The 13,962-nt window shown below is 39.1% G+C and overlaps 1 protein-coding gene across 4 annotated transcripts in view; it reads left to right on the plus strand.

Annotated features, from left to right (window-relative positions):
- The first annotated feature begins 12,233 nt into the window (after window positions 1-12,233).
- Window positions 12,234-13,962, plus strand: part of SPINK5 (serine peptidase inhibitor Kazal type 5) — a 67,134-nt gene continuing 65,405 nt past the window's right edge. For all 4 annotated transcript variants that reach the window (XM_036013795.1, XM_036013796.1, XM_036013798.1 and 1 more), the window contains exons 1-2: window positions 12,234-12,374; window positions 13,654-13,679. In XM_036013795.1, coding sequence (XP_035869688.1) covers window positions 12,320-12,374; window positions 13,654-13,679 — 81 coding nt within the window. In that variant the 5' untranslated portion in view covers window positions 12,234-12,319. The remainder of the gene's footprint in view (window positions 12,375-13,653; window positions 13,680-13,962) is intronic.

A 13,962-nucleotide genomic window follows, 5' to 3' on the forward strand; every position in this document is an offset into this window, starting at 1 on the left:
CCCCTTTCCAAAGAAGCTCATCCCTATATCTACCCTTTCTGCTTAGTTCCATGAGAAATGGGAGGAAAAGGGTGCTAAGGCATCTATTTTGCCTTAAGATGCTGATCATTTTCCCCCTGTGGGGAAGGGCCTGGGGCTGAGCGGTTCTGGTTGCACAGGCACTGGTGCTGAGCTCACACGTGGAGGTGAAGAGGGCCGGGAACCGAGGGCGAGCTTCCGTGGGAATCACCGAGCCCAGGTCTCTCCACCGGCCTTTCTTCCCAGAAGTCGGAGGACAGTCTGTATTTCCTCCGTAAGTAGGCTGCCATTTTTCCATTGCGTCACAACTCGAAGGTGAGATTACACCGACTCTGAAGAGTTGTTTTCAGAGCACACCAGTTAATTAGGCGACAGGACAACAGGGTGGAGTGATACTTTATTCTGCTGGCTGTCTCCACGCCCACAGTGGATTTGGCCCAGGGCCACGGCCAGCCGCCCTCAGAGCAGTGGCATCTCACATTGCAACCACGCCCAGGTGACAATAAGTTGTATGTTTTTAAGGACTAACCTTAATGAAAAATTACACACATTAATTAACCCAGGGACAAGAGAAGAAATATTGTCAGCTCTTCCCTCTCTCGTTCCCCACCCCCACCCCATTTTTTTTTGAGGGGGGGATGTGGAGATGTAATGAGCTAGCCTTGGAAGTGAACATACCTGATAAAGAGATAGTTTGAGGCACACAGGACCAATCTGGACCCAGATCAGTGACTGGCTTTTGCTTAGCAGCTTATATCTCATGGAGTACTTTCACCTGTATTGCTTAATTATCTCTTCACAACAAAACTGACATGTAGATGATGACAACACTTTTGCATTTTATAAATGAGAAAACAGGCTCAGAAATGTAAGTCAAGGGAGAACCCAGTTTTTTAACTCCAAATCTCATTTTTTTTTTTTACTGTTTTCACAGCTCTTCCCTAAGTGACTTAATGGTAGAATGTTCTGGTCAAAGTACCATATGATCTCACCTTTAACAGGAACCTAAACAACAAAACAAACAAACAAGCAAAATATAACCAAAGACACTGAAACAGAGAACAGGCTAACAATGACCAGAGGGGTGAGGGGAGGGAATTTCAGGAGAAAAGGGGAAGGGTTTACAGGAACAAGTATAAAGGACACATGGACAAAAGCTAGGGGGGGTGGAAATGGGAGGGAGGCGGGGAGGGCTGTATGGGTGGGCTGGGATGGGAGTAAGAGACAGAAAACTGTACTTGAACAACAATTAAAATAAAAAAAATGTTATAAAAAAGATTCATCAATTAAGCCACTATACATTGAGTGTTCCTATGGCTCCAGATATTGCAGCCTTTGAAAAAATTATTTTTAAAAAATTACATAATAGACTATTTTTAGAGCAGTTTTAATTCATGGCAAAATTGTCAGGAAGGTGTCTCTCCTGCCCCCACACAGGCATGGCCTTCCCCATTATCGACATCTCCCAGGACAGTTGGTCTTTCACTGTAGCTGATGAATCCACACTGACACACCATTATCACCCAGAATCCACAGTTTACATCAGGGCTCACTCTTGGTGTTGTACATTCTATCGGTCTACACAAATATGCAATGACATGTATCCATCATTGTATTATACAGAGCAATTTCACTGCCCTAAAAATTCTCTCTGTGAAGGCAATGTTTTTATGATGTTGGTTGATATACTCCATTAGTACAGTTTAATTGGTCTACCTCGTTTTGTCCCCTTAGTGCATTTTCCAATGTGCCTCATCTCATGAGAATTTAGAAATGTAATATGTATCCACAGTCATGCTTCAGCTAAAAGTGGGGACTGGAATGAACACACAGACGTTCTAGTTCCACATCAAATACTATTACATTCACGAACTTGCTAATGAGTAAGAGGTTTAAGAAGGATGGATAACAGGAAGAAAAGGCATTCACCCTATTTTCATCTCCCGCTGGATGATAAGACATTTTCTCTTTTACAGAGAGGAAATGTTTGAAAATTTAAGAGCTTAAAATCAGCTGTTTGATTTTCTGACCAATTTAAAGGGTGTCATGTTTTTTATGGTTCAGATGACCTGCCACTCCATCCAGCCATGTGTGGCTATTGTTCACTGAGGGTGACACAATTCCTTGCAAAAGCCTTACCACCTGGAGTACAGAAAGCTATCCAAAAGAAGGGACACAGAAGAGGAAACACTCCTATTCCCTGGAGGCTATTAGTGTGTGCCCCTAAAATTAGACTCTGATATTTGGCACTTACCACCAAATACTGAATACTTGAAAAGGCCCAGAGGTGGAATCCCCACTGTAAGCTTTAATTCAATGTAGTCAGCATCTAACAAGAAGATATTTCTAACAGCAGTGAACCCTGTGCACTCTGTATGCAACAGATACCATTGAAAGGCTTTGTATGAGCTACTCTGCATAATTCTTGTAATCACTATTCCAATCCTCAGCTTAGTGGTGAAGAAAGTGAGAGTTTAGGTAAATTCCCCCTTTTCACATGACAAATAAGCCTGTTTTTGAACCCAGGTAGCATTACTTTAAAACCCAACAGTTAACTTCTAAATTATATCATCCTTCTGGCTTTCAAGTAGGCTTCACTACGGATGACTTAAACTATTACCAACAATAATAGTTGCTTTAGCTTTCTTACACACTCATCTCAGTGTGCTCAACAATCCTGTCAAGTGGATGATGATATTCTTGTCATGATTTACCTGAAGCCAAACGGCTAGCAAGTCACACATTTCCAAAACATCACTGGGCTCCATTGGTGCAGATCGGAGAACTGGTCCTCTCAGTCCAGATTCTGTATCCACCTACAGGAGGAAGTGGTCCAGGAAAATCCTGAAACACTTTACTTTGGGTCACTATGAAGTGGAAGGTTTTTGTTTTTGCTTTTGAGAGAGAGAGGAGGGAAGGAGAAAGAGAGGGAGAGAAGCATTGACTGGCTGCCTCTCACACACCCCCAACTGGGGACCTGGCCTGCAACCCAGGCACATGCGTTTGATCAGAATTGAACCGGTGACCTTCTGGTTGGTAGGCCAACACTCACTCCACTGAGCCACACCAGCCAGGGCTGAAGTGGGAGTTTCTGAGGGATGAAATTGACCCTCATCCCCTCAAACAAATTATGGCACTCACAGTTAGATCATACAGCTCAGATGATGGGCTACTGAAGCTGTGTGTGACTTATTTTAACATTTAAATAATTAGGAAAAATAACTCTGTCTCAGCCCTCACATCTTCAACTGTAAACTAAAGAGGAAAGTTGGATGACTTTCAATGTGCTATCTAGCTCCCAAAATATCAAACTGATTTTTTAAAGATTTTATTTATTTATTTTTAGAGAGGAAAGGGAGGGAGAAAGAGAGAGAGAGAAACATCAACGTGCAGTTGCTGGAGGCTGTGGCCTGCAACCCAGGCATGTGCCCTGACTGGGAATCGAACCTGTGATGCTTTGGTTCACAGCTCGCTCTCAATCCACTGAGCTACGCCAGCCAGGGCTCAAACTGATTTTTGAAAATAGCATTTTTATTCTTAAAAATAATACCTACTTAGTGCAAAAACTTATTAGAAGAGAAAAATAGAGAAATGTAAAATATGATAATTCCATTAGACAGGGATAAGATTTTTTGGTCAGTCTGTGTCTATTTCCCTTAATGCAGAAATATATAAATATTTTTTAAAATAGCATGTTATTAAATATGACTTTTTTTCCTAAAGTCAAGTTTATTGAAGCAAACTGTATAAAGGCAAAATTTAAAATCTTGGGTGTGTAGTTAAATGAGTTTTAACAAGCATAATCACTTGTGAAACTACTAGCCCAATCAAGATACAGAATAGGGCCATCACCCTCAAATCCAGGGTGGGGCAAAAGTAGGTTTACAGTTGTAAGTACACGAAACACAATTTATTCTTGTATTATTATTCCTTAATTATTATATTATTTTCCATACAAACAACTGGAAACCTACTTTTGCCCCACCCTATATTTTCATTTGCACCTTTGTAATAAATCTTCCTCCTTAATTCTGAGCCTGGCAACCTTGATCTAATTTATGCCCCTATAATTTAAAAATGTCATATATAAACAGAATCCTAAAATATGTGATGTTTTATGTCTGGCTCCTTTCATGTAGAATGATGCTCTTGATGTTCATTCATGTTGCAGCAGGTGTAACTAGTTCATTTCTGTTTATTCTTGAGTGGAAGTCTGTTGTATGGATGTACAACAGTTTGTTTATCCACTCACTGATTGATACACATTTGGATTGTTCCTGGATTTTAGTGATTATGAATGAAGTTGCAATAAATATTCTTGTATAGGTTTTGCGTGGACATCTTTGAATGTTTCTTGGGTAAATACCTAGGAATGAGATTGCAGGGTCATATGGTAAGTGTGTATTTGTAGAAAGAATGTAGGATTTTGTAGTCTATGTTTTAAAAAACTTTGGGGGGAAATAATTACAGATTCACAGGAATTTGCAAAGATAATACTAAGAAGTCCTGTGTACTCTTTACTCAGTTTCCTCCAATAGTTAAATCTTACATAATTGTATTAAAACTAGAAATTTGACTTTCACTAAAGGCATGTGTGTAGGTCAATGTTATTGTATTGCATGTGTGGATTTGTGTAAGTACCCCACACTCAGGATGTAGAATTTTCCATTATCACAAACATCTCTCTCGTGCTACCCAGGCACAATCACCTCTACTCCCTGCCCAGCAGCCCCCCTTAACCCCTGGCAACCACTACATTGTTTTCCATGTCTGTAATTTTATGATCTTGAAAAGGCTATATAAATTAAAGTATATGAATTTTGGAGATGGGCTTTTTCACTCAGCACAATGTCCTTGAGATCCATCCAAGTTGTTGGAGTCCATGGTACAGTATACTAATGCTTGATGAACCAGGCACCTATTGAGGGACATTTGGGTGGTTTTCCATGAACTGTGTGCTGGTTTTTGTGTGGGTATAAGTTTTCATTTTTCTGGGATAAATGCCCAGGAGTACAGTTACTGGGTAGTATAATAAGCATATATTTAGTTTGTTAAGCAACTGCCAACCTGTCCTCCGGAGTGGCTGAACCATTTTCCATTCCCACATGCAACACGTGAGAGCTCTGGTTTCCCTAAATGCTTGCCGGCATTGGATTGGTTCACTGTTGTTTATTTTAGCCATTGAGACACTCTGTTGTCCTAAAACTATTTCCTATTCTCCCTTTCCCATGTATGCAGTTAAAAGGTACTACATATTTTTTCATGACAAACCCACATTATTTTGCTCCTTGGACCTTGCCTCTGCTGTTCTGAAAAATCTGTCATGTTCCCATCCCCTTATGATCAAATATCTTTAACCCTCAAAGCCCAATTCAAAGGTGCTCCATCTGGTCTTTGTTTAGGATATTTTATGTTGCATGTTCCATTGAGTCATTTCTTTTCTGGTACAAGTATTATCTTCCCTGCTACAGTGCTAGATTCTTTAAGGCAGACAGTCTTTTTTGTTTATTTTCTTCCTCCGTACTTTCAGCACCTTGGGGTTTTAAGCTTTCGATTAATAAAATTTAGCATGACTCCTACAAATTGATGGGGATCTAAATTTTTTACTGCTATTAATATCACATAGGAGGGCATCACTTAAAATAAATAAAAACCCACTAAATGTAAATTTAATTTTAAATTTAACTCCTGAGCTTAGCTAGTGTTAGATAACTAACTAGTGATATAGTGGAAATTTATAATGTCAGATAAAAGAAATTATTGGATGAAAGCTCCGGTTCTCATAATTATTTAAGGATTAATTTATTCTCATTAGCTGAATTTTTTCAGACAGATTAGGCTATATACCTTTTTAATCCAGGCTCTTTCCCCCACCCCCACCAACCCCAGACTTGAGTCTAATTTCGTCAAGACCTTTCCATGTAGCAGCTGAATATCTGGATGATGTGCTAACTTTACTTGATGGACATCTTTTTTTTTAAAGATTTATTCATTTATTTTTTTAGAGAGGGAAGGAAGGGAGAAAGAGAGAGAGAGAGAAACATCAATGTGCGGTTGCTGGGGGCCGTGGCCTGCAACCCAGGCATGTGCCCCAACTGGGAATCAAACCTGTGATACTTTGGTTCACAGCCCGAGCTCAATCCACTGAGCTACGCCATCCAGGGCTGATGGACATCTTTTTAAAAATACTTTCACAGACTCAGTTGAACAGTGATTTATAGGATTATTTTCTACCTCTTCCACCAGACTGCTGTCCTTTAGAAGTCAAAGACTGTATATGTTTTATTTACAAGTTTAATACTAGGCTCTCACACAGTCTCAGGCAAATGTAGGCAGTCAGTAAATATTTGTTGTATTCCTGTGGAGAGTGTTATGGAATCTATTGGATATTCTATAACACATAACTTTGGACTTCCATTTCTCACTTCTTAAACCCAGTTTCAGTAATTTGGTTCCATACCTGAGAGTAAACATGATTCCACATTTATTTTTCATTCTCTTATACCTTTTATTTGTCTCATGAATCAAGATTGTGGTATGACACAATGATTAGTGCTATTTAACATGTTACTTGATTTTTATTTATTTTATTAAAAATTTTATTGTTGTTCAATTATAGTTGTCCCCATTTTTCCTCCATTAACTTGTTACTTGATTTAATAGAAACATTGTCTTCACACCAGGTCTCGGCTTGACCACTCACAAGCCAGGTGGCCTGGTGTAAGTCACTGTGCACAGCATTCCTGGCATCTCTCTGTGTGTCCAAAGTTCCTCCTCTTATAAGGACACCCATCCTAGGGTAGGCCCATAGGGTTAGGGCCTAGCCTAATGGACTCATTTGAAGTCAATCACCTTTTTTAAAAGATTTTATTTATTTATTTTTAGAGAGAGAAGGGAGGGAGATAGAGAGAGAGACAGAAACATCAATGTGCGGTTGCTGGGGGTCATGGCCTGCAACCCAGGCATGTACCCTGACTGGGAATTGAACCTGCAACACTTTGGTTCGCAGCCTGCACTCCATCCACTGAGCTATGCTAGCCAGGACCGAAGTCAATCACCTTTTTAAAGTCCCTATTGCAGATACAGTCACATTCTGAGGTATTGGTGGTTAAGGTTTCAGGTATGAATTTTGGAAAAATATGTTTGAGTCCCAACACTGAGTGTCTGAGATAAGTTAGTCACAGGTGTAGGTAATGTGGTCACCACAATGCTTGGTAGGTGAGTCTGGGCTCTGGGGTTTGACTGCCATTATTTGCATTGATGTCACCATTTGTGTAGACCCCTGCTCACAGGTTGTACAACCTCGGGAAAGTTTTAGAGCCCCACCAAACCGCAATCTCTTTATCTGTAAAAAAAGAATAGAGTGATACCCTTTCAGCTTATTGTTGTGCCTGTCGCTTAGTAAGTGCGCCATAAATGCTAGCGAGTTTCACATATCTATGCAAATCATTTTATAAAGGTATATGGATCATTTCTTCCTAATTTTACTTATGGATCTAACAATTTTGATCTTGCTTATTATATATACACACAAAAAATATTTTACATATAAAATATATAGTATTCTTTTGCCAAAATTTAGTATATCGGCTAAGAATTCATTTATTGTGATTAAAAAAAACATAGCTCCACAAACCTCTGTTTTCTGTGGTCAAGGTTAACCCCAGAGAACTCTATAGTGTGCTGTGATGGGCAGCAGGGGCCGGGGAGCAGGGTCCCAGCAGCATGAACTGTAAGGAGAAGTTGGATGTTGTGTTTAAGAACCAAACATAATCCAATATGTAAAACTTAATATAGTCAAAATAGGCAATGATCTTTTATGTTTTCTTAATCTAATAAAAGCAACCATTATATCTATAAATAGCAGGGTCTGTATACTCAGTCATCAAACAGTGCCCATCCCATCCTGTTCTTAATGAAATGAGATGCTTATCTCCATATTTTCTTAGCCTTCCTAGACAAACAGAAAGGAATTCTCAGAAGGAATGAAGTGAGCTGTCAATGGAACGTTTCAAGAGTAAGGCATGTAAAGACTGTTCTCTAGTGTCTTGCATAAAGGAGAATACAGTGAAATATTAAATTTATAGGGAAAACATCAGGCTTATAGGAAAGAAAATTAAAAATTAAGAAAATAAAAAAGCAATTGCCTCATTTTCTAAGATCTGTCAGGACACAAACTTTTCAGCCCTTGTCACAGCATACTTATTTCCCCCCAAGTCATTACGAGTGTATGCGTGTGTATGTGTGTGTGTATGTGTGTGAGCGTGTGCGTGCAGGGGGTTTTAGGAAAGAATTATATTAGCAGTAGAATGTTGAAGGTAGCTTAAAGCCCTATGTCTGGATCCTGCCTGAACTGCCAGAAAGGCTCTGCGATAACCACGCGGGGTGTAAAATGTGGGAAAGTGGCAAGGCTGGGATTGCCACCCAGCCTAGTTCCTACTCTGCAGTTCGTTCCTGGTACCATTTTGGGCAAGCAAGGAAAGGATGATAACACCCACTCTGCCGCCTCCCAGCATTGCATAACAAACCTACGGAGCCACTGAATGGCAGGTTGTTTGGAAAATGTGGAAGGTGATTTGATTGTAAGGGACTACAGGTATTTATTAAACTATTGTGATCAGCATGGATACTTCTGCATAGGAAAACAGGAGACTGGAACAATAACTGATAACTTTGAATTTCAGAAATAACCTTTTGTCTTCGGTAAGATTACTGGTCTACAACATCTTGTTTATTTCACACTTTTCTCATTTCTTCTTTCTGTATCAATACCCTTGATGTGAATACAGATTCTAGGCCACTTGATACATATGTTGAATTGTACAGTTTATACTTTGTGTAATTTAGCTTTGTTTCTTCTTCATGAGAACAAAGAGGGTGTTATATGTTTGATGAATAATTGAAAGAGCTGAAAAAAATACAAAAGTTAGAATTTAAGAAAAGTACTCTGATTACCTAATATAGAAGTGTAGCTAACACAAACCCCCATTCTCTAAAGCCTCAGTCCCATCCATTTGAATTTAAATTTCATGGTTCTCTGAAATAAGGAGTGATTCACAGAATACATGATGAATCACCTCCGGGTTTACAACATTCCTGAAATGAAATGGAGAAAAATCTCTGACGCCATGAGCCAGTTGGCATGTGCTTCCAATATTGGGGGTGCTTACTGAATCTTCTCTTGGCTCCTTCCCCTCTTGGAAGACGTTATCAGTCCCAAGCCTCTTATTCATCACTTCAGGAGGCTCTGGGTATCAGTGAGGAACTCCCAGTAAGAAGGAAGCCAGCTCCTTCAGCCTTTCCTCATAGCAGAGATTCTTTAGAGATGCGATCATATTTTGGTTCTTTTGTTCCACCCTAGAACCACTTCCACTCCTGGGAATATTATCCATTCGGGCCAGATTTGGGGTTCATCAGAGCATATTACATAGTCACCAATTCTATTCATGGCAAGACTATTACATAGTCACCAATTCTGTTCTATTGGGTCCATGGTAAGTCATGGTACCATGGTAAGTCATGGTACCAATAATGAACGTTTATGGTTGGGACACATTTCATATAGTCAGAACAGGTGAGAGATAATTAGTACTGGTATGTCAGTATTTGGAAGAGAGTTTTACAGATGGAGATGAGGAATCAATGATGCTTGAAATCTAGCAGTGACTTTTGCAAGTTATAAGTGGCTAATGCTTTTATTTGTTTCAGGTATTGTGGTTTAGAGCCTAGCAAAATGAAAAAGAATATTTATGTCTTGACTTTTTAATTTCCCTTCAGAATGTGTCTGGGATGTTATTCTCTGCTAAGGAAACTTAATCTGCTGTTGAGGTTCATGTTCAAGAGATGCTGGCTTTTCATGGAATCTCAGAAACTCTGTACTATATCCATATCATTATAATGACATAAAAATGCAAGACCAGCTCTCTTTAATGGGAAAGTTTACCACATATGCTAGGAATTGTTCTAAGCATTACACACACACACACACGAATTACCTCTAACTCTTACAATAGTGGTACAATGTAGTCATAGAATCCCTATTTTACATATTAGGAAACTGAGGCTGAGAAAAAATAAGTGACTTGCTCAGGGCAGCATAGCAAGTAATTGTTAAGTAAAGATTTGAACCTATATCTATCATATGCCAAAGTCAGGTTCATTTTCATTACTCTGTGTTGTTGCAAAGAAAGGCATAGAAACAAACTTCCTATTCTCTTTCCATTAAGCCAGCGATTTTCAACCTTTTCCATCTCACGGCACACATAAAGTGATTACTAAAATTCTTTCACATACCAAAAAAATGTAATTTTTGCTAACCTACCAGAAAATAGGTATAACTTGAATTCATTCACACTAGACAGCTAATGTTGTGTTGGCTGTTGTCACTTTATTATTTGACAACCTAAGGGAAAAGATCAGGTTAGTGCCCCTGACTGAATAGTCAGGTATTGCATGTTTTAAAATTACTCGTGGCACACCTATTGAAAATCACTGCTTTAAGCTATGATGAACATCAATTTTCTATCCTACAACCACAATGCAATTTGAACTTGCTTTCCAGGTCACTCATTTTACTGAACCATTGCAAAGAAACAAAGCTAATAGTGCTGACCTTGAAACCACTGATTGCGTTTTTACAGGAAAGCAATTATTTCATAAAAATAGTAAAAGAAATACTTTGGCTTTGATGTTATTCAGAAGGTTGACACGATCCCCAAATTGTCTTGCTTTAGATCAGCTTTTTTGGAACAATCTCTAAAATGGTTTTGACCTCATAAACTTCAAAGCTTCCCTTCAGTGGGTGTGGAAGCACTGCATAGTACTGGAATCAAATGTTTTGAGTCTGGCTTCAGTCATCTCTGTGCATTTCCTGGGGTACTCTTAACCTAGTAGAGTAAAATAGTCTGGTAGACCAAAGGCATTACTTATAGAATGGAAAAAGGAACCAAAGAAAATATACTCTCCTGGCTGGTGTGGCTCAGTGGATTAAGTGCCAGCCTTCAAACCAAGAGGTCACTGGTTCGATTCCCATCCCTGGGTTGGAAGCCAGATCCACAGTCGGGGGCATGCAAGAGGCAATTGATCAATGTATTTCTTGCACATCGATGTTTCTCTCCCTTTTTTTCTCCCTCCCTTCCACTCTCTCTAAAAATAAATAAATAAAATATTTTTTTAAAAAAAGAGAAGATACTTCCTCTAGAAAAATGCTGCATTTATATATTTATAATTTCAAATATTTTATTTCTTTTTTTTCTTTTTGGGGAGACTAAGTGATGAGGCAATAAAGGAATACACTTAATTTAGGGGGAAACTGATGGAGCCAAATTTTTCAAACAGGAACTTGGGGAGCAGTGGGCTGCGTGGAAAGTTAAACCATGAGTCTCCAGTCTTTGTGACAATGACGTGTGATTAGACTCTAAGATAAGCTTTAGAATATAAAACAGCCTTTGCACGGAGGATTTTAAAAAGCAGGTATGTGTAAGCTTTGATTTCATAAAGCATCTGCCTTTGCTAACCTTTCATGGCGAAGTGGTATATGGGGTCGAGAAACTGTGGACATTGTGGCCTTCTTTCAAGTGCCACCTCTGCCTCTGCCACCTAAACGGTGTGTCCTTGGGAAGGCCATCGCTCCTTCTCCAAGCCTCAGCGTCCCCATGTATGTATTCAGTGTTAGGAGTTTGCTAGGTCATCTCTCAGGGTCACTCAACTCTCTCATATGAGTCTGTGACACTGAATGGGGACACTCGGAACATCTGTAGGTGGAAGCACCGAGAATCCTAGCTTCTCTGACTATAAAGCAGCTTTCTCCAGGAATGGTGAAACCTTTACATGTTTACCTGACTGGCAGGACAGCCAATCTGTCTTCTTTTCCCCTTCCCTCCCACTTGGGAAAGGGACCCAGTCAGAAACATGTGTCTACAAAGTAATGTGTCTTATGTGGCTAAAGAATTCAGTTTTTAGAGAGGACTGCAGAGTATTAAACTTTGAATAAGGTCCTTGGACTCAATCTATTGCCTTTTGAGGTGGTATCATGAAAATGTGTTAGAACTACTTTGGAAGCAGACATTATCTGTTCAAATCTGCCCCTTTGACAGGATCCTAAAGGATGGAAACGAAATTGATGTGGAATACTAAGTCTAGCAGAACCTTGAACAACTGGTTTATAATGTTGGCTGTTGCTATGGGTGTGTGTCACCAGGTATATATAAAGTAAGCTGCATCCCCACGGGTTCAGTCCTAGAGCACCAGCTGGTGAGCAATGCACGGAGCAGACCTGTAACCAGCTTACATCATTTTCATCATGAGGGTAGCCGCAGTGCCAGTACTTCTGACCCTGGCTCTTTGCCTCATCCCAGGTAAGCAATTTGCATGTAACCTAAGCCTCTTGCCACACACCACAAAGCCCTGCGCTGAGACTTGTCTCCCTCCCCCCCGCCCAGGGCATATATGGCACTGAAGATTTTATATATGTATATGTCCTCCTGAAATACCTTGCCAGACACACAGCTTTACAGAATTATATGTGTGGCTTTATATTAGAGCTATCTTGCTATCTTTAGAAATGGCAAGTAATTTGAGATGATCTGAATTTTATCCATGAGGAATTACCATTCCGTCAGTACTCCATGAGTTCTGAAAAGCTAATGGATTCTTCTTTATCTGGCCTTTTACTGAGCCTATCAATTCATGATAAGAATTATGTATATAATCGATGGTTAAAATTTAGACATATGTTTATATGTGTATATATTAAATAGCATACTTATAAACAAAATATTAAAAATGACATTCAATCATTTATTCTTATTTTAAAGCAGTCATGCCTTCTACTACTTTATTTTATTGTTGTGTTTTTAAGTCCTAAATGGATTCAAGGTACTTCTGATAAAAGCTAAGGAGCTTTTGTCAGAGCTGGTGGTAGGTTTTTGCATTTGCTGCTGACTTTGAAGAGAACTCGAATTGCCTGGAGCTCTCTGGCTCTGAGGCATTTCCATTGTTAAAGGGAACCCTGGACTGAGGGTCAGGAGGACATTATGGGTGTCAGGGTCAGGAAGGTCAGGATCACAGATGACGCCCCCTTCCCTAGAACAAATGTGTAGGCACAAAAGTGCCTCTTAATGAGGGAGTGTACTATGGTCTGTGATTTTGATCCAACTTAATTTTATCGTATCTCTAATTTTTGTAGATATAATAAGGAGGCAGTGCTACCAGCATTCAGAAAATCTAATTGTATATGTATATATGATATACATTTTATGTTACATTATGCTTTTGAATTATCATTGATATTTGTGTTATAATTTAAAAAGAGGTCTGGCATACTTTGCTATGAAAGGAGTTTAGAAATTAGATAGTTTAAGGAGGTCAGAAAGCATATGAAAATATTCATTCTTTTCCCAAGTAACTGGACCTTTCTGAGCGATTGAATCTTTGTGAGTGGATATGCTAGTTTCCTGGTGCTGTGTCCTCATTTTACTTGCCATGGTAAATTCTAATGTGTTCAAAAATAATTTGCCGTTTTTAAATATATTTTCAGTCAAGTAAGCAAGGTACTGCACAGCATGGATTATTTGTTGGATTTATTAAATAGTTTACATTCCCTTAACTTAGGTGTTTGCATTTTTTTTGTCACAGATGGTGCCAGTGGGGAAGAAAATCAGGTTAGTCCTGCTTTTTCTGTTCATTGAGTACATTCCAAGATCTCTAAAGAAAAATGGTTTATGGCTAACACCTTGATGTTAATAATACAGACATGTTATACAGATAGGTACTAACAGCTTTTCTAAAACCATAAAAACTGGTCTTTGTGAATCCAGGCATGAATCTCAGACACACATATATCAATGCATGTATAATGATGGATGTGAGCAAGAGGCAATCTGCCATGCTAGAGGAATGCTTTAAATAATCCTACAAACAGACAAACCTGTGAATTAGGATTGT

The sequence above is a fragment of the Phyllostomus discolor genome, chromosome 13 (genome assembly GCF_004126475.2).
Source record: "Phyllostomus discolor isolate MPI-MPIP mPhyDis1 chromosome 13, mPhyDis1.pri.v3, whole genome shotgun sequence".
NCBI lineage: Eukaryota > Metazoa > Chordata > Mammalia > Chiroptera > Phyllostomidae > Phyllostomus > Phyllostomus discolor.